At 40.1% G+C, this 20,120-nt stretch overlaps 2 protein-coding genes across 2 annotated transcripts; both read left to right on the top strand.

Moving 5' to 3' along the window:
• Positions 1-112: 112 nt before the first annotated feature.
• MONOS_3917 (uncharacterized protein) lies at positions 113-9,479 on the top strand (the record flags this gene model as incomplete). Its single annotated transcript, XM_067873947.1, has 5 exons — positions 113-182; positions 255-451; positions 515-748; positions 901-2,562; positions 2,836-9,479. 5 exons carry the CDS (start codon positions 113-115, stop codon positions 9,364-9,366), a joined length of 8,694 nt encoding a protein of 2,897 aa, XP_067731586.1. The 3' UTR covers positions 9,367-9,479.
• Positions 9,480-9,523: 44 nt separating this feature from the next.
• Positions 9,524-15,628, top strand: MONOS_3918 (putative CMGC/DYRK/DYRK2 protein kinase; the record flags this gene model as incomplete). The annotated part of the gene is made up of 7 exons (XM_067873948.1): positions 9,524-9,641; positions 9,686-9,762; positions 9,828-11,618; positions 11,856-11,967; positions 12,067-13,289; positions 13,521-15,084; positions 15,171-15,628. The coding sequence occupies 7 exons, from the start codon at positions 9,524-9,526 to the stop codon at positions 15,191-15,193; spliced, it is 4,908 nt and encodes a 1,635-aa protein (XP_067731585.1). The 3' UTR covers positions 15,194-15,628.
• Positions 15,629-20,120: the final 4,492 nt, after the last annotated feature.

Genomic DNA, 20,120 nt, shown 5'->3' with positions numbered 1-20,120 from the left:
GTATTGGGTTTGATTCTCTTCTTAGAACCACTAAGAACATTATTCAAATGGAATTATAAATATTTTTTAAGAAAAAGTTAACTCATATTTGCGTGTTTAAGAGCGTTTTCAAATGGATCATAAATTGTTTCTTTCTCAAAAACATAAAATAGATCCAGCAGTTCTACGATTTTACAATACGCGTATGAATTTTTTAAAATATTTATCTATTTAAATTGTTATTAAATTTTTTGAAATGCTTTGAAATGAATTAGCTCTTGATACTCCTCACGAATACGTTGTTGCACTGAATAGATGCCCAAAAGTTGTTGATGAAGAAGGCCTAGAAGCTAAAATAATTAAGGAAAAATTGGATATTATTGCTTCATCTCCTGATCTTCCACTTTTTGTTGACTATCGCCTGCTTGAAGTAGTTTTATGCCGTATAAGTTTAAAATATCCACACGCATTTGTATGCTTCATTTTTTATTTACCAAGATTGTTTTTTTATTTTTGCATTGTTTTGTTTTTGAAGTCATTTTTCTGGCCATTTCTGCAAAAAGCAACAATTCATTTAACTCTTCCAGAGCGAGTTCCCATTCCTCATGGTGGAATTCAAATGTTTCCATTTCAAAATTCTGAGCAAAAAGGGCGATTGTTTGTAAGCGGTAGATATCGTGATGAAACAGTGTCATATGGAATTTTTCCTCGTCGAGAGAATTATTCCATGTTCACATTGATGTATTTCAGATTGCTTTTTCAATACATGGTGTGCTAAAGCATTTCCCTGATGTTATTTTTTGTAATCTGGTTTTATGAATTTAAATGAATGTGTGAATTGATGTATATATTTGGATATCCATCTATCTATTCTAATTCTTCTTCTTCTTCTTCTTCTTCTTCCTCCTCCTCTTTCCACAGGCCTCTGATCCCCACGTCCGCTCAAGCATCCTCCTTCTGATAGAGACTCTTCTGGAGTGTGTCTCGTCCTTCCCTCAAAAGGGGGCACCCGACCTGTCTGAATGTGTCGAGGTGCTTCTCACTGAGTGTGACTGCGATCTCCTGGCAACAGAGTTTGTGCGCCCTGTACTGCTTCTGATCAGGCAGCTGTGCAAATTGCGTGTGGAGCCTGTTTTGAAAGGCGAGCTGATCAAATTCCTGCAGATGATTGAGGACCCGCAGGACTCGTTTGAGGCGCAGCGGCTGGTGGTTGTGCTGGAGTTCGAGTTTCCTGACAGGAAGAGAGAATTTCGCATGCTGACAGAAGAGGACGAGAGGCAGGCAGAGAAGAAGAGAGTGGAGAGGATTGAGAAGTTGAAGAGGAGGAGAGCAGATAAAGGGAGAAGGCAGAGAAGGCGGAGAAGGAGAAGAGGAAGAGGAAGAGTGGGGGGAAGAAGAAGTGGAAGAAGAATGGATTACAAATCAAGTGATTCTGATGGAGCAGATGGTACAGATGATTGTTATGATGACGACGAAGAAGAAGATGACGATAATTACAGCGGAAGTGATTACGACAGCGAAGAAGACGATGACTTCTATGATGATTCAGGAAACAGTTTGGGGTCATTTAGAGAAAGTGACGAAGGCGGAAATGACGAAGCCAACAGCCGAAGCAGAAAAACCCAGAAAATGAGAGGGAGTGCAGAAGGCAAAGAAAGAGCAATTGAGATTGGGAAGAGGAGACTGAGTGAAAGGGAGTATATTGACTTGATTGTGGACAATTCATCCGATGAATCATTTGAAGATGACGACTTCTACACAAATAGCAATAGCAATAACAATAGCAGTAATGATAACAGCTCTAATAATACTAATACTAATAATACTAATAATACCAATACTTCTTCCCTCTCTTCAAAAACCACCCACCCCGACTCCACCAACACCAACAGCCTCCCCGCCATCACCCGGCGCAGCCAGCGGCGCGAGCGGGCGAAGAAGAAGTGGAAGGCGAAGCTGACAGTGCCCTTGTCAACCAGAGAGGACTCACTTGTCATCGCCGCCAGGTCGCTCACCCTCGACAGAGACGAAATTGCTAAGCCCACATTCACTCTGAGGAACTTCACGCCAACAAGACTGAAGCTCTCGATTGATCAGATCGCAAAGCCGAAGGTTATTACTCCGACAACAAAGGTGATTGCGCCGTCTCCACTGCAGATGCAGCAGACGAATGCGATGGTGGTGGTGCAGAAAGGAGGGGAGGGTGGTGGTGGTGGTGGTGGTGCTGTTGTGAATGATGCTCCTTTTGCTTCTTCTTCGTCTTCTTCTTCTTCTTCTTCTTGTGTTCCTTCAGCTTCGGATTCGGCTTTATCATCATCGCAAACACATTCTGACATTTCATCTTCTGATTCAAAGACGTCCACTTCAAATTCTCTATCTGCCACTTCATCCACAACTCCATCAACTTCTTTCTTTCCTTCTTCTTCCTCTTCTTCCGCTTCCTCTTCCTCTTCATCACCATCACAATCTTCTTCCTCTTCCTCTTCAACCTCATCCTCTTCTTCTATTTTATCCTCAAACAAACCAAAATTCCCTTCACACAACATAGGCGCCCCTGGTGAAGTGGGCGCAGCAAGTGTTGGAGTGTGCGACAATCTCCAAGAGCTGATGGCAAAGATGAAGCAGAAACAACAGAATGAGTGTTCAAATGAGAAAAATGTAACATTTAATCAGAATTCTTGTAGTGATGTTACACCTTCATCAACTTCTTCGTCCTCTTCTCCTTCCTCCTCCTCTTCCTCCTCCCAACCCAAAGCCCACCCTCTTGTCCTCAACCCTCCTCCTGTCTATCTCTCCACCCCAATCCCGTTCTACCCGTCCCGCTTCGAAACTTACTTCCACGCCTCGTGGGACCAGAGGAACTTGGACTTACCTCCCTCGCGTGTGGATAGAATATACAAGAAGCCAGGCCACTTCATGTTTGGCGGGCATTACCATCCGCAGTCGTTTATGTTTCTGAGGCTGTTGGAAGGAGCGATGGAAGAAATGGAAGTGAAAAGGAAAGTTAGATTGTTGGAAGAGAGGCAAGCGAAGATTAAGGAGAAGGAGAGGGAGAAAGCGAACAAGGAGATGATGAGGAAGAGAGAGGAAGAGAAGAAGATGGAAGGGAAGGAGAAGGAGAAGGAAGAGAGGAGGAAGAGAAGAGAAGAGAGGAAGAGGAAGAAAGAGGAAGAAGCGAAAAAGAAGAAAGAAGAAGAGGAAGAGGAAGAAGAAGAAGAAGAAGAAGAACGCAAGCGATCTTCATTGGAGCAAAGAAAAGATTCGTTGAAAGAAGTGGATGGTTTATATGATGAAGTAAGTGAAGAAGAAAGAGAAGAAGGAGGAGGAGAAAGAGAAGAAGATAAATTGAATGCAGATCTAGAATCAATAGGATCACTGCAACCGCTGCTGGGAATGAAAAAAAAGGGAAATGGAGATAAAAGAAACAGAAAAGAAGAAGATTATGATGATGAGGAAGAAGAAGAAGAAGATAACAAAAGGAAATTCTTAAGAAAAGAAGGAAATGTGCCAATTCAAAAATCGAAATTGTCTCAAAAAGAGACACAAAAGAAGAATGTTAAAGGAGAAAAAGAAGGAAAAACAGAAAACAGAAAAGGGGAAGATAAAAAGATGAGTGCAAATAGAGAAATAGCAGAGCCAGACAAGGAACTTGTGTTCAGAGAGAATGAAGAAGAAGATGATGATGACGATGATGATGAAGACGAATCTTCAGCTGAATCTTCTTCTTCATCGTCTTCATCTGAAGAAGATGATAATGAAAACATTTCCTCCTCCTCCTCCTCTTCTTCTTCTTCTTCTCTTATCTTTGACACCAAACACAAACATCACAAGCACAAGAATCAACCAAAACAAACCTCAAAAAATTTCTCTTCCAACTCCAGTGATTCTGAAGCCGAGTTTCTCGAATCCCAGCGAAAAGAAGAGGAAGACAGCAAAAATGGTATCCCAACAGTGGAAGAGAACAAATACGCTGTTTCTGCTCTGATGTTGTTCATTTGCCTGATGAATGGCTGGTCGCCTATGAAAAAATCGTCAAACACAGCCGTCTTTTGCTGCTTGGACGAGAAAACTGTCAAGTTCAACGGGCCGATAAAGAAGCTTGTTCCGTTTCTGGTTCCAAAGGTGGAAGGGAATTATGGAGAAGAGAGGGAAGAAGAGATAGCGAAGGAGGTGAAACGGTGGGAGGAGAAGGAGAAAGAGAAGGCGATGAAGAAGGAGAGGGAGAAGAATGCGATTGCGAATATGGAGAGGAGAGAGAGAGAAGAAAGAATGAAGGCGGAGCGGCTGAGAAGAGAGAGGGAGAACAAATTGAAGAAGGAAAAGGAGGATTTAGAACGGCAGAAGCAGGAAGCACAGAAGGAAGGGAATGATGCGAAGGAGAAAGGGAATTTGACTGAAGGGACAGGAGAGAAAGAAAAAGAAAAAGAAAAAGAGCAAATTGAACAATTAAATGAAGAAGCAGCAACTGAAGAAGAAGAGCTTGATGACAACCTATTCCACGATACAGGGGAAATGCCATATATCGATCCAGATGGATTGGATGGAGGAAAAGCAGAGTCTGGTTCGAGATGGGGGCAGATGAAGGAGATATTGGATGACAGGGAGATTAGGAAGATGGTGGCGGAGGAGGCGAAAGGAGAGGTGAAGAAAATGGACGATGAAGAGGAAGAAGAAGGAGGAGAAGGAGGAGAAGAAGAAGAAGAAGGGGAGAAAGGAGAGGGGAAAGAGACTTGTAGTGATAATAAGGATTCAATCAATATACAGAACAATGCTTGCATTAATAATAATAATAATAACAGCAAAGATAAAAAAGTCACTTTTGCCACAACTAATGTTACTCAATCATCTAACAGCCCACTTTCTTCTTCCTCTTCCTCTTCATCCTCTTCTTCTTCTTCTTCTCCCCAGTCTCCACAACCATCCCAAAGATTCAAGCCTCGCAGTCTGCGTCCGTTTGTTCCCTCTGAAGACACGCTGATTGGCTATTTTGACCCTTCAATTCCACTTCAGCCGCCAAAGAACAGAGAAATTGAGGAGTCGCTGGCACATCTTGTGGCGCTGTCGAGGCAGGTGGAGCTGATTGAAGGAGATGCGAGGATAAAAGAGTACAACGAGAAAGTGAGGTTGGAAGAAGAGGAGGAAAAAGAGAAGCAGAAGCAGAAGCAGAAGATGAAGCAGAGTGGGAATGAAGGAGCTGATGTTGATTCCAAAAGCACAGAAGAATCGAATAGTAACAACATTTCAGGAAATGGGAAGGTTAACAGCAGGCTTCTCAACCAAAAACAGAAGAAAACCCTTTTCTCGTCTTTGCGCTCGCCATATTCAACATTAACAGAAGCAGAAGCAATAAGCTCCAATCAAACAGCTGATGCTTCGTGCTTAATGGACGAACCGCCACAGATTCTGATGCCTGAAGCTTCAAACACTGTTCAGAAGGAGCAGGCAAGTGAAATTACTTCTGCTAATGCCAATGGGAATTTACTTTTGTTGTCAAAACCACAGCCGCTGCATCCGAATGGCTCAGAGGAAATGAATTCAACAGATATTTCATCATATTTAAATGGTGATCCAACAACATCATCACCTATTTCTTCATCATCATCATCTTCTTCTTCTTCTTCTTCTTCCACTGATCCAGACAGCATCCCAATCACCCCATCTCCTCCGCTTGTTGTAGAATCGCCTCCTCTGCGCCCGATGCCTTACTCCCTTACCTACTACCACGAGGCCTGGGAGCAATACATGGACTTCCAGGACACCTTCAAGTTTTCCCACAGAGACGAAGAGTTCTTTGACACAGAAGGGCAAGCTATCAGATTGTTTTCGATGGCCCGAAAGGCAGCTGATGGGATGGGGTCTGCGTATATTGCGCAGAAGAAAAAGAAGAAGAAGCGAAGGGGAAAAATGACAGTTGATGAGAGGAACAAACAGCTTTTTGAGGCAGAGAAGGAAAGATTGAAGCTGAAGCAGCAGCTGGAGCGGATCAAAGAGAGAGAGAAGAAGAGGGCGAAGGAGATGGAAGAGGAGAAAGTGAAGAAAGAGGAAGAAATCGCGCTGCACAATGAAGAGCTTAAGCGCTTTCAATACGGCCCTTCGCCCAAGCGGTATCGAGCCAATGCTTGTCATCGCTTGTGCATTTATGGCACATCAGACGAAGAGAAAGAGGCAATGTACATCAAATTCCGTGCTGCCGCCTCAGTCGGTGCGTCTTCGCTTTCGCTTTCTCTTTCGCTGCAGCATATGCAAAGTGGAGGGTTTGCCTCTGGTTTCTCATCGAGCAGAAGAGATGATGATGACGATGATGATGATCACACCCCTTCTTCTCTACCCATCCCAGACACTTCTGCTATTCCTCCTGCTGTGCTGCTGATGTCGAACCCGAAACACACAAACTTCACCGTCGCGTCTGAAGACGATCTGCCAGAGCACCTCAGAAGAAGCAGCGGAAGTGGCAATGGCAGTGGCAGTTGTGGTAGTAATAACTTAGCTGAAGGAGCAAGCAAATCGAGAAGAGACAGAAGAATCCAGCAGACAAGCAGCTCACACAGCAAAGTGTCGCCTTTTGATGGCATCTCATCACCGTCGTCGAAACAGTGGGGGTCAAAGAAGAAGAGCTTGCTATCACTGCCTTCTGTTTCTGCTTCTTCTTCTTCTTCCTCTTCCTCTTCCTTTTCTTCCTCAGATTCCAGTGACAACAGCAATAAGTCTGGCAATGCTTCGCCTTTATCCTCTCTTCTCTCAAAGATTCTGCCAGACAGAAAAGCTGATCGCTCTCGGTTTGAAGGTGTAGGCAGTTCAAAAGCCTCTTCTTCCTCTTCTTCTTCTTCAAAGCACAAAAAGGACACCTCAAAGAAACAAGCAACAAATCCAAACCCAGCTCCTATCCAAAACACCATCAAGTACAACCCAACGTACATCCCCCTCTTCCAACTGGACGAATCTCTCAATTTAAAAACAAAAGGCGCAGATTCTCCTTCTCTTCCGCTTTCTTCCTTTGCTCGTTCTGAGCCTTCTCCTCTGCCAGTTGATCTGCTTCCTTCTTCTTTCGCCTTGAAAACGCCGTCTGAGCAGAGCAAGTGGTTCGAGTCACACAGCGTCCCCTTTGTGAAGAACCACTTTGCACAGGCAAATGGAAGCGCTGCTTTTTCGAATGGGTCGGTTGGCTTGTTGAATCAAAAACAGCAGCAGTATCAGCAACAGCAACTTCAGCTTCAACAGCAGCCGACTGTTCCTCAGCTGATTGATCAGGTTGCTTCTGCTGCTCTGCAGTCATCATCATCAGTTGGGCCTGTGAATGCGTCTTTACCACATTCTCCAGCTTTGCCAAAGTCAAATACACCTTCTTCCTCTTCTCCTTCAAATTCAGTGACTTCTTCTCCTTTGCCTTCTTACTCTTCGTCTATGTCTTCTTCATCTTCTTCTTCTAACTTATCCTCTTCTCCCTCTTCCTCTTCTTCCTCTAAGCCATCCCTCAGCTCCCTCACAGCCGCCAACCGTCCAATGTGCGTAACATCTCAGCCGTATGGCCATTTGTATCTCAGCATCTGCTCTGAAGTCGGAATCTTCATTGGAAACTTCACGCCAACACTTGTGGCGTCGATTGAGCCATGCTCAGGTGGATTAGGTGGATCGAGGGATCATGTGACGATTTTTGACTTCTTCTGGACGAAGACAAAGAGGAAGAGAGGGGAGAAGAAAGAGGAGAAAGAGAAAGAGATGAAGAATGAGGAGAAAAAAGAGAATTGTGAAAGTTGTGAAAATGATGAAAAAACTTCTTCACATTCTTCTTCATCAACAGCAGAGAAGTTTGGAGACGAAGAATGGCGGAAAATCAAAAAGCTTGAAGAGCAGAAGAAAGAAATCACAGTTTTTGACTTCGATCTTTCACCTCTGGGACACAACGCCAAAATACCCATCCGAATTCCATCCACATCTCGGCAGCAGCGTCAGATACTCTCAAAAATGGTCACAAAACCTTCACCTGCAACTCCAGCAAATTCTTCTTCTCCTTCTCCATCATCTTCCTCTTCCTCTCCTTCTTCCTCTCCTTCTCCTTCCATTTCTCCTGATCGCCCAATCCCCAAAGTAAGCTCCCTCTTCTCCTCCACCCCACTCCCTCCTCGCACACACACCTGCCGCACACACACATTGACCCATTCAATGCTCCAGTCAATCCCATCCACCACTGATGACATCAGCGACTATTACATCGCCAGCCGCAAGAAGCTCACGGCCGAGCAGACAGCCGAGGCCGTCAGCCACGCCCAGCGCTTCCTGCAGCAGCAGTCGTGGCGCTACTACGCCGTCACCATCGCCATGACCCCGTTCTACTATCAGGTGTTTGTGGCTTATAGACACAGAAACGCGTGTGCGGTTGTGTATGGATCGCAGAGGCCTTTTAGTGATGAGACGAGCTTTGCGAATTTTTCGTGGATTTTGAATCAGCCACCGTCTTTCTTTGGGTATATTCCTCGGTGTGAGCTGTGTGGGCTTAGGTTTACGTTTGTAGATATTGTGGGGTATGGGAAGAAGAGCTATTGTTTAGTTGGTGAGGTGGAGGAGAAAAAGAAGAAGAATAAGAACAAAAATGGCAATGAAGAAAAAGAAGAAAGAGAAGAAGGGAAAGAGGAAAAACCAACGGAGATGCAGACGTCTTCGCTTTCTTGGCTTCGCAAGCAGGTTCACGAGAGCGGGACGATGGTTCCTTGCTCGTTCAAAGTGTACATGGATGCGAAGACAGAGGAGCTGATGAATGAAATCATTGTGCTGCAGACAATGATGGATTCGGGTGTGCCCCATGCCAATTCGTTTGTCTGCTGGGAAGAGCTGAACCGCATTCTTGTGTGTGCACCGGTGGGCAAGTCGTGGCCGTGGACGTCGCCGCACTTGGGGAAGCACATGTTCGATATGATTACCATGCTGCAGGTGATGCACGCACAGCACAGAGTGCACAGGAACATTCGAATGGATCATCTTGTGCTGCTGCAAGAAGGGACAGCGAAGGAAGAGGCGTTCATCATCGACTTCGGCAGGTCAGTGCCTGCGAACGAGGCGGTGATATCGGGAGGCACCGTGCACTACCTGTCAACGCGGATGCAGGAGCTCCAGGCGACGGTGAAAGAACATGTGCTGCCGTATGCGCCTGCTGATGACTGCGAAGAGCTGGTGAAGATATTCTGGCTGATGTCGAGGAGCGGGCTGGATGTACAGATACACAATACACCAGGGAGCATAACACAGGAGCTGATGCTGAACTTCATTAGAGAATACGAAGAATTAGATAACAATACAATATGGGGAAAGATGGTGAGTTATGCTCGGACATGTGACTATGATAGGATGAAGGCAATGTTGCTGGATGATGAAGATTGCATTTTAACTTGGTAAATATATGTATAAATCCAAATTTGTTTAATAAATTTTATATCTATAGTGTTTTATGTTTTGTCGTATTTTTGTATTTTTGTGAATTATTGCTTTGAAAAAAGAAAAAATAAAAACTTATTTCATTATTCTGATCTTTTTCACATAATTTTTGTCACATATGAGTAATTCTGATGTTTTGAGAGAAGAAGACATTTTGTCTCTTGTGGAACATTATTTAGGAGATAAAAATCTCGCAAAGGATGAATTTACAATGGATATTTTGAAAAATAACGATGGTTTGATTTTTAATATTTGAATTTCTTTATTACTTTCTTTCCAGGATGGATAACAATATCAAAACTCATAAGTTATCCAAAACTTCATTCAATAACAACTGATGCACAAGAAGTATTTAACGTATGCCTCTTTGTTTTTCCTTCAGTTTTTGGAGATAAAAATTAATCTGTTTAACTTTTTTCCAGATCTTAAAGAAGTCCAAAGTTTTGCAAGTCGATGATCAACCAGAGTTTCGAGTAAAAAGAATTACTCCATTTACAGGGATAACTTCTGCCAAAGGCGAGTTGTTCAGAACTGTGGATGAAAAAGATTTGATTGATGCAGCTGGTGTTGAAGAAGATGAATTTACAAAAGAATTTGAAGAAACTTATTCTAATGAAAAATATGTGAAAAGTGCTCTTGCTAAACTTCGGGGGCTTTCTACTTCTTCTGATGAACATGAATCTTCATCATCCACTTCATCTTCGTCAAAAGATGTTATAACAAGTGATAGCTTCGGATTTGACATGTTTGTTCAATCTCCAGTATATCTCCCTCGCGGATACGAATTGTACACCGGAGATGGTAGCGTATTGAAGAGAGTGTTGATACCAGGAGCTCAAATAGCAACTCCGCCGGAGTCATCAGCAATCAAAACGAGCGAACTATTCACTGCAAAGGCATTCCGCTGCCAATTCAGCGATCCGCGTATGCCTACGCCATTTTCTGAGGTGTTCATTCATCTTACCGAGTTCTTCACTTCATCAAGGCGGTTAATTTTCACGATTGGAAAAGATGAAGTTGTCAAATACGTTCAACCTCCAAGACATTTCGACAAAAACTCATCATCATCTTCTTCCTCTTCTTCAGTTTCAATGTCCACATCAGCAGGATACCTGGGCAAGCCGATTCGAGGCTCAGACTGCATCACTGAACTTATCATGCAGTTGGTTGAAGGAATGAGGAAAGGCGAAGAGTCTCTGTTTATTGTGAGTCCGTCGCTTGCTTATGAGTCCATCGGAAATGGAGGTGAATACCCAGAAGAAGAGAGAGACAAATGGATCACATTCAAAATAAAGCTTGTTGACTGGATTCCACATATTGGCGTGTTGACTGAGCCAGACTCGACAATGAAGAAGGAGAAAAAAGAATCAGAGGAGAATTCAGAAGATGTGGCTTCATCATCTTCTTCTTCAGATCCTTCTGATCCTTCACATTCAAGTGACAATGACTTCGTTCCTTCTGTTGTGCTGCCAAAGGACATCACATTGAGAGATGCACTTATTGCTGCCCGGGTTGAGAAAGACGCAGGGAACAAGCAAATTGACACAGCCCCACGCAAAGCACTTGCATCATATTACAAAGCAATGAGGATGTTTGACAACTGGGAGCTGTGGTGCGGAGATGAATGGAAGGAGTACTATGATAAAATAAAGAAGCTCAGAAAGGAAAGAAACGAATACTACAAACTCCAGCGCGAAAGGACAAAAGAAGAGGAGCAGGATGAAGACAAGCAAAAGAATGACAAAGATGAAGCAACTGAATCAAAAGCCAATCAAATGCAAAAGCCACTTCACCCGAAAGATCTGCCAACCCCAGAAAAAACAGAGCTTTATCACAGCGTCCAGGAGTGTGTGTGTGCAGCCAAGGAAGTGATTCTGACAAACGTTGCTGTGTGCTGTGTGAAACTGGCGAAAGTTGTTGAGGAATTCAAAGAGACTCCAATCGAAAAGGGGATTAAAGCGTGCACGGAAGCGCTGGGGCTGCGATATCTGAGGCAACGCTATCGGATGAAGGCACTTCATAACAGGCAGCTTCTGTATGCGATGGTTGATAGAGACGAAGAAGCAAAAGCAGACATGGAAGAAATGCTAAAAGTTGATTCAACTCTCATGATGAAAGAAGACTTTCATCGTTGTTGGATGAATGTAAAAGGTAAACTTGAGGGAACAATTCCAAAAGAGAAAGAAAAGAATAAGGATCATAAAGAAGAAGGGGTGTGGAAGACTGAAGAAGGATGGGAAGAAGAAAGCAAAAAATAACATTTTTATAAATTTATTTTTTTTGTACCAATGAATGAATTTCTGTCAATAAAAAATTGTTTTTATTAAATCCTTGACTTAAATAAACTGTAGAATTCACCGAGAATAATTTTTACACTTTGAAATTTTGGTATTTTAAATGTTGATGATATAAGTATGGGTATTCGTTTTCAATAAAAATTTTCAAATAAGAATTCAAGGGGAATCATGGCGGATTCTGGAACAAGAGTTGCTATTAATAATTACGCTCATGATTACACATCAGCAGAACAGAATTCGGCTGTGCTTATGACAAATGTAAAATGTTCGATAATAATTGATATTTCTTTTCATGCACTTCAATCTTCACAATAAACTATAAAATTCTTCAAACTTTTTTATATATTGTTGTTAATGTAATTAGCTTCGTCTCCTGCAGTAACAGCTGTTTCAACACCTCGCCAGTCGCCAAGCCTTTCTCGATTAATTTCTCAGCCTGCGTCTCCAAATACACAATCACAAACACCTGAAGCGAAAGGCCCAATGAAGCCTACATTCGTTTTAAAGCATTTTGCTCGTGATTTGACGCTGTATGAGCACGGTGAAATTCTTGAGTTTCCGCAAGTGTTTTATTTCGGTCAACGTTCAAAAAAGAAAATTCATGCAAATCCTGCTCATGCAAATAATTGTGGATATGATGATGAAAATGGTGATTATAGAATGTATCTTAATGATCATGTGCTTTATCGATATGAGATTGTGGAAGTACTTGGAAAAGGATCGTTTGGGCAATGTGTAAGGGTTCTGGACCATAAGCATAACACTTATTGCGCATTGAAGGTCATTAGAAACAAAAAACGATTTCATCGGCAAGGCCTTGTGGAAGTTAAGCTTTTAGAATATATCAGGGACAACGATCCAGAAGATAGAATGAATAACGTTAGAATGTATGATTTCTTCTATTTTCGTGGGCATTTGTGTTTGACTTTCGAGCTGCTATCAATAAACTTGTATGAGTTCATGAAGGAGGCTAACTTTGTATCACTATCCACATCACTTATTCGACGCTTTGCAATTCAAATTCTGCAATCTTTGTCTTATCTCTACAAACATCGCATCATTCACTGTGATCTGAAGCCAGAAAACATTCTTCTCAAGAACCCAAACAAATCAGGCATCAAGGTTATCGACTTCGGCTCGTCATGCTTTGTGAACGAGCGAATCTATTCGTATATTCAGTCACGTTTTTATCGAGCGCCCGAGGTGATATTGGGGTTTGGCTACGACTGCGCAATTGACATGTGGTCATTGGGGTGTATTTTGTGTGAGCTGTTTACGGGTTACCCGATATTTCCTGGCGAAGACGAGGTGGAGCAGCTGGCGTGCATCATGGAGGTTATTGGTGTCCCTCCCATTCAGCTGATTGAGCAATCTTCGAGAAAGAAGCACTTCTTCGACTCGCACAACAACCCGAGAATTGTGCCGAACTCACAGGGGAAAAGGCGCAGGCCTAACTCGAAGGATCTGCAGAGCGTGCTGCGGGGAGCAGATCCGCTGTTTATCTCGTTTGTGGAGGGATGCTTAAGATGGAATCCAAAAGACAGGTTTAAGCCTGACCAGGCCATGCAGCACCCTTGGATAATTGGAGTATGTTTATTATTTTTACAGTGTTTTTTTTTTTTTTTTTTTTTTTTTTTTTTTTTTTTTTTTTTTTTTTTTAAGTTGTTGTTGTTGTTGTTGTTAACATTTAATTAATATTTGTTTTCTTCTTTTTTAATAATTTTTCAATATTTTTATTCCTGTATTTAATTTATTCACTTTTTATTCATTATTACTATAATAATATTTATTGTTTTCTGTTATGAACTTTAATAAAAGTCTCATCTTGGCCCTTCAACAGCTGACCCATCACGATCATATCGTGCATCAGCAGCATACAGCCTGCACCCACACACCGCTCTTCCACCTGCCACTTTCACGTCTTCTTCAACATCATCAAAACCATCCACAATGTCAAATTCATATGCTTCATTATCATCATCATCTTCTTCTTCTTCTATTTCCTCATCCACCACAAACCCTCACACATCCTCCACGTCTTCCATCACCACGTCTAACAAGCTCCCTTCAGCCACTGGCATTGCACCATCCACTTCCACTTCATCGACAGAGTCTTCGACATTCTCGTCTCCTTCCTCTTCTGCTTCAAATGCTCAGACCACTTCGATAGGAGGAGGATTCAGCCAGTCAACGTTCTCCTCAACTATCTCCACTGTGGCAACGACTCCGCGAAAGACGGCACAGAACACTGTGAATCTGTCGTCGATTTCTTCGACAACGTCTTCTTCACAGACAGCTGTCAATGCATCAGGCGGGCAAGTGAGAACCGCAGATGTAGATTCGCCTTCTGTGTTTGTATCTTCTTCTTCTTCTTCTTCAAGTTCAAGCACATCTTCTTCGTCATCATCATCTTCTTCTTCTTCTTCAACAGCAAACAATAATTGCAATGAGCGATCTGACCAACCCACTTATTCTGGCCATTATCTTCCTCCACCACAGCCACCGAGAGACGGTTTGGCCACCGCAGAACGAAAAGGCTCTCGTCCGACTCCGAAACACACCACACAAACAGGCAAAGTGCTGATAGGGCAGACAGCCACTTCACCTTCTTTTTCAGTCATTGTGCCTAATCAGTCGTCTTCTCCTGTGCAGACGGCGTCGGGCCAGTCTTTTGGAAGCAGCGGGGTTGGGTCGCAGCAGTATCAAACGCAGCAATCATTCCGCTCGTCGTATGTATCACAGCTTCCTCCAACAGGTCCTTCATCATCTGTCACAGCGTCCACAGCATCACTTTCTATGAAGTCGTCGCTGATTGGGCAAGGCGCGTATTCAGGAATGAACATTCCGTCGCTTTCGATGGCGAGGGAGAAGAGCGAGCGCACTGGAGTAATAGGCACGCCGCGGGGTTCGACGCGGGGAGCTGCACAAGGAGAGCGTGGGGACAAGACAGAGCGGTCAATCATGACGATAGCATCGCCAAGGAGAACAGCACGAGGAACGAGAGGCGGAGGTGGTGTGGGAGGTGGAAGAGAAGTGTATGGCGAGTCAGAAGGAATGGGCATGGGGTTGGGTTTGGGGATGGGGGGCGGAAGCGGAGGAGGAAGTGGAGTGGGGAAGAAGCAGTCGTTTGGGCTGGGCTCGTTGACTGAACGTGGAAGAGAAAACGAAAGCAGAGGCAAAAAGAAGCGAGGAGAGGTTGATGTGTCTCAATCATATTCGTTCGTTTCGTCGTCATCATCATCTTCTTCTTCTTCTGGCATAAGCGGAAGTGGTGCTGGAGATGGCACTTTTGTTCTTCCTCCTTTCAGTTCAACTCGTGCTGGAGGAATTCCTGTTGCGATGGTTGGATCTGGCGGGGCTCAAAATATCAGAGCTTCATACAGTTTGTCTCATATTAATATTGTATAGTTGGTAAAGATTCATTTATTTATTTTATCATTTAAATATTTATTATTAAAATGATTTTAGATGGATCAAATTGGAAACGGTGAAATGGGTTATGGCAATCTTTTTTTCTTTAGCCATGTCAATTATTATCTGAAGCTTACTTTGATGCTCATTGAATTTGCGGAATTTTTCTTGTCATTCTTTTTCTTCAAATATCATACTGATGCATATGCCCTTTCAATCAAAGTTAATATTGTTTTCTTTTAAATATTTCAGTAATTTCGTTGTTGTGTCATCCCTTTTTAAAATACATATATTTGATTTTCAGAATAATGTGGTATTTTAATAATTAACTCAAATGATAAATTTTATTTTCCTGATATGCTTCAGAATATGTTTCAGCTTTATGTAGCCAGTATTGCTCTGTATTGTTCAATATTTTTTATTGATAAAAATTCAATTCGAATTGAAGATGCTGAAACTTATTTTTTGAGTAATTCATTAAAGTCATATTTTAATAAAAATTTTATTTTTGAAAATATTGAAAGTTTTTTGCATATAAAAAATCAGTTTTCAGAAAGCTTGTTGAAAAAAAATGAAATGAGAAAAAACCAAGAAAAAAGAAATTGTATAAAAGAATTTTACGATTAATGGTTGGAAGCAAATGTCATTCAAAACAGGTCATAAATTTATTGTGAATTGCCTGGTTTGTGATTAAAAGTTCTGTAATTGCACAATATTCGACCGTTAATAAAAATACGCGTGTATGATAAAAACGTTATTGTAAACTGGGCTAATGACAACATATCGCAGTCGCTATAATTATGTTTTAAATGGGTGAAAATTTTTGAAAAATCACTTTTTTTTAGTCTGATCTGTCCCACAAAAAAACGAAACATCTTTTTCGTTGACCGTAATTATTTCTTTATAGATTTTTTAACACATTTTCTCATTTAATTGGATTTATCGTCTTTATATTTTTAACTTTCATTGAGTTATTGACTGCTTATTACTTGATAATTTGATTATTTGTTTTTTTTTTCCACACGTTTTTTTGAAACGAATTTTAGTTTTATTGTGCTGTGAAATTTTTTCTATAACATGAGTTTTGCTTTTCTTTTGTTTGAATCAAAACAACTGTTATCTGAATGAATTTGTTATGTAAATAAATAATGCTAACATAAGGTTTTTATCTCCAACTTTTTGAAATTTAGAAATTAAAATTTTCACCTTTAATATTACCAATGAATTAAGAAGAAGACGAAAATAAAAAGTAATGAACTTTTTTATTTATTTGCAAAAGCTATTAAACAATAATATCTTTCCTAACAAAAACCAAAAATGTTAATGATCGAAATGTGAAATTCACTTTCATCATTAAGGAATGAATTTCAAAAGAAAGTGTGTATAAATGTTGATCATATTTTCAAAGAGTTTTCATACAAAAAACCATTAGCTGCATGGTCGGTTGTTTCTTTACTTTTTTTTCCATTCATTTTAACACAATGATCTGCTTCACACTTCCGGAGGAGGAGAAATGAAGAGAATAAGTTTTTGTGGAATGCAGTAATTATTTGTATTGGATATCAGCCTTTCGTGTGTATCAAATACAAATGAGACCCCGAAGAACAACAGTTTATTTTTCTTGTTTCTTTTTCCTTGTGAGAAATATGTATTTTTGGTGAAGCAGAACGTATTTAACGGTAAATTTTCGACTCGAGACGTGGGTAAGTGCAGAAGAACAAGGAGGAAAACCTTGAGGAGCGAGAAGATGCAGAGAAATGAGTATGAAAGTGAGAAAAAGAAGGTTGTGCAGTTGAAACAAGAAATGAAGATGAAATGTTAGGTATTTTTCGTCCTGAATTTTAATGAGTGAGACGAAAAGCATTTTTCAATGTGAATGATAGGAATGCAGATTTTTTTGATAATTCGAAGTTTCTATCCTCCTTCTGCCAAGGAGAAGCTGCTAAGCAGATGGATGTGATAAAAGCACTGTATGATGCATAATGCTGCAGTCACACATCGACATTATCGAAATCAGCATCACAGCAAACATCGTCGGCGTCAGCGTTCAGAGGGCTCATGTGTTCGGAGCAGGAATCTCTTCTCTCTGTGCGTACAGAATCTGCAAACACCTACGATGCTGCTGTGGCAGATCTTCCGAGATACTTACATGCTATCTGGCTGCTGTCTGCAGTCGTTTGCGTTTGTGTGGGAAGCTTATCAGCGCAACGGTTTCTTCGCTCCACGCCTGCAGCTGACACATGTGTGCGATGTAGCTAAACCTGCAGGGATCCATGAAGGCGTCTGAGAAGAGCGAGGTTGCGAAGATGGTGAACTGACAACGTGAGCTGCAGAAGAATGAGCTGGACAATCTTGCGAAGGAGCATTTGGTATGTCTATAAGGGAATGAGCGAACGCTGTGAAATCTAGAATTGCGAAGAAGGAAGAGCGACCTTGTCGCTCTAGATAGTGCGGCTGCTGAAGGATTTTGTGGAGCTGTTTCAAGGGAGGATCAAGATGAAAGAGACTGTCTGTTTTTAGCTGCAAAATGGAAATGTGTAGTTAGTGATGAAGAAAAATAAGATAAAACCGTTGAAGAGGGAGAGGAAAGGAACTGCGCCTTGTTGTCCGCTTTTTTATCACAACATTAACAAGTTATGAGAAAAAAGATTTTACGATCAATATCATGCTCCAATGATCGATTGGATATTGGGAGATCGATCCTTCGATTTCACCTCCACACTTATTCATTTCCATCAACATTATCATGCTGAATACCATCTTTTTCTCATTCTTTAAAATTCACTCTCTTCTTCGTTTTCCTCATCCGCCTTTCGGATCATGTTTCTTTTGTCTTTCGTTTTTATTGACAGTATTTAAAAAACAATAAATATGAAATTAACGTTAAAAATGCGTTGTTATATACTGCATTTTAATGAATAAAACAAATGGAATAAAGAAAAAGATGAAAAGAAAGCGATGAAGAAAAAGAAGAAAAAGAAGATTAGGAAGAAGAAGATGATGATGTTGAAAAATGTGTGAAAATAGTTTTCCTGTTATGTGGCCTAGAAATTGATGAAGCATTCATCATTGTCCAGAAGAAGTCAGGAAAAGAGATGATATTGTCAGTTGTGTCGTTGCAAGGTGTAAAATAACAATTGATTGATAATCGTGATTGTGATGCAATGAGATCATTACAACAGTTATTTCCAAAGATAGTATTCCACATCGTATCATTCAACACAGGAGTTTGGCAGGATTGTGCATGAGGAGAAAAGACCAAGGAAACAGCATCCGATGAAACGTAGGTCTGGATTGTGAATCAAGATGAAAGAGCAAAAATAATTTGATCAGTCTATTTATAATCGTCTCTCCACCCACGGAAATCTCGATTCGCATTAATGCTCCAATTTGTTATAAATGCATAAAACACTGTTCACAGACATGTTATTGAAGGTATAGTTTGCAATCTGTTCGTTTTGGCTCTTTCATAATAATTGAAAACAATGAGAATATAAAACAGCCCGATCTGTTGAAGCAGAATTTCTCATGATAACAAAAGTTTGTTTTTAAGATAAAAGAATGTGACATCTTATAGAAGAGAATTCTTGTAAAATTACACTTCCGTTTTTAAAGAAAATCGATCTATTTCGCAAAAGATACTTTTTATAAGATTATTGATGATGAGAACAGGAATTTTCCATAACAAAAGATTTATCACAAAAAGTTATAAACGATAATGAAGAACATTCCAACATCGCACTAAATAAGCCTTCTGGATAAGAGAAAGACTCAAATATAAATGAATTGCAAATATAAAGTGACAAACATCATCCGTTTAAAATAGGAAAAACATCCAGCACTTATTTCATTCGATAAAATGAATTGAATTAAAAACCAACTTGCTTTTCCTTTTTCCAATTTGAATAAACACACAATTTTGTTGATCACAATAATTTAAAATTTTCATAAAAAAAATTCTTTTTTTTTGATTATGAAAATATGTTCATATGTGACATTATACAGATAAAAGTGCTGTAGGAGTGTTGAAATGGAAACAAAAAAATTTTAAAAAAATTAATGGGATTATAATTTTGATCTGTGGTGATTTTTCAAAAATTTTCACCCAAATAATAAAATTTTTTTGCATAATTGTTAACAATGTGATAAAAAAAAAAGTGTTCAACTCCGAGAATTTGAGCAATCTTTTGTTTTCAGAAAAACACATTTTTTCGAAAAATTCCCCTTTAAAATGTTTCATTATTGGATGATTATTTTTGAAATCATAACATTTTCAGTTGGGGGAAATTTTTATCCTTTTTTTTTTTTTTTTTTTTTTTTTTTTTTTTTTTTTTTTTTTTTTTTTGTTAATGGGAAGTGATTTTGAATTCAAATACAATAATTATCTCAACTATTTGAAAAACAAATGTTTCAGCTGAAATAAACAAAAAGATGTCTTTATTGAGTCTTTTCATTTTTCAAAGTTCATTTGTTTGTATTCAAAAAAATTTTTCGAAACGATAATTTTGAATGGAAAAATAAGAATTAAAAAATAATTACCAAATATAATAAAAAGAAATTTGAAAAAAAATAACATATTTTCAAATGGAATGAAAGAAAATATGATAAAGAAATAACGATTTTTTATATCAAGTTTCTTGTGAAGAAAAAAATGTCATAATTCTTAATCATTCTCAAAGTGTGATGCGTCATCTTCATCTCCTGCTCCAAAATGATCGAAATCATCGTCCTTGTTATCTTCAAATTCAATTGTTGGAACATCATAATCACTTTTTTCTTTATGATCAATTTTTTCATCATCATCAATCTCCATTGTGATGTCTTCCTCTGAAACACTTTCTGATTCTTGATCGTTTGTGTCATTTGTTGGTTTGTATTAAAAGATATGAGAGAGAAATTCATTTGTTGTTAAATTTTCATCTCTTTCTCCAATGAAACTCATTTCAAAAAAACAACAGTAAATCTTGTTTTGACTCCTGTTCGAGGGAAACTTTTTCAAAGCAAACT

This window comes from Monocercomonoides exilis (assembly GCF_001643675.1).
Source record: "Monocercomonoides exilis strain PA203 chromosome Unknown scaffold11-1913109, whole genome shotgun sequence".
NCBI lineage: Eukaryota > Preaxostyla > Oxymonadida > Polymastigidae > Monocercomonoides > Monocercomonoides exilis.
The sequence above is the reverse complement of the archived record's forward strand: the minus strand, read 5'-3'. Positions and strand labels throughout refer to the sequence as shown.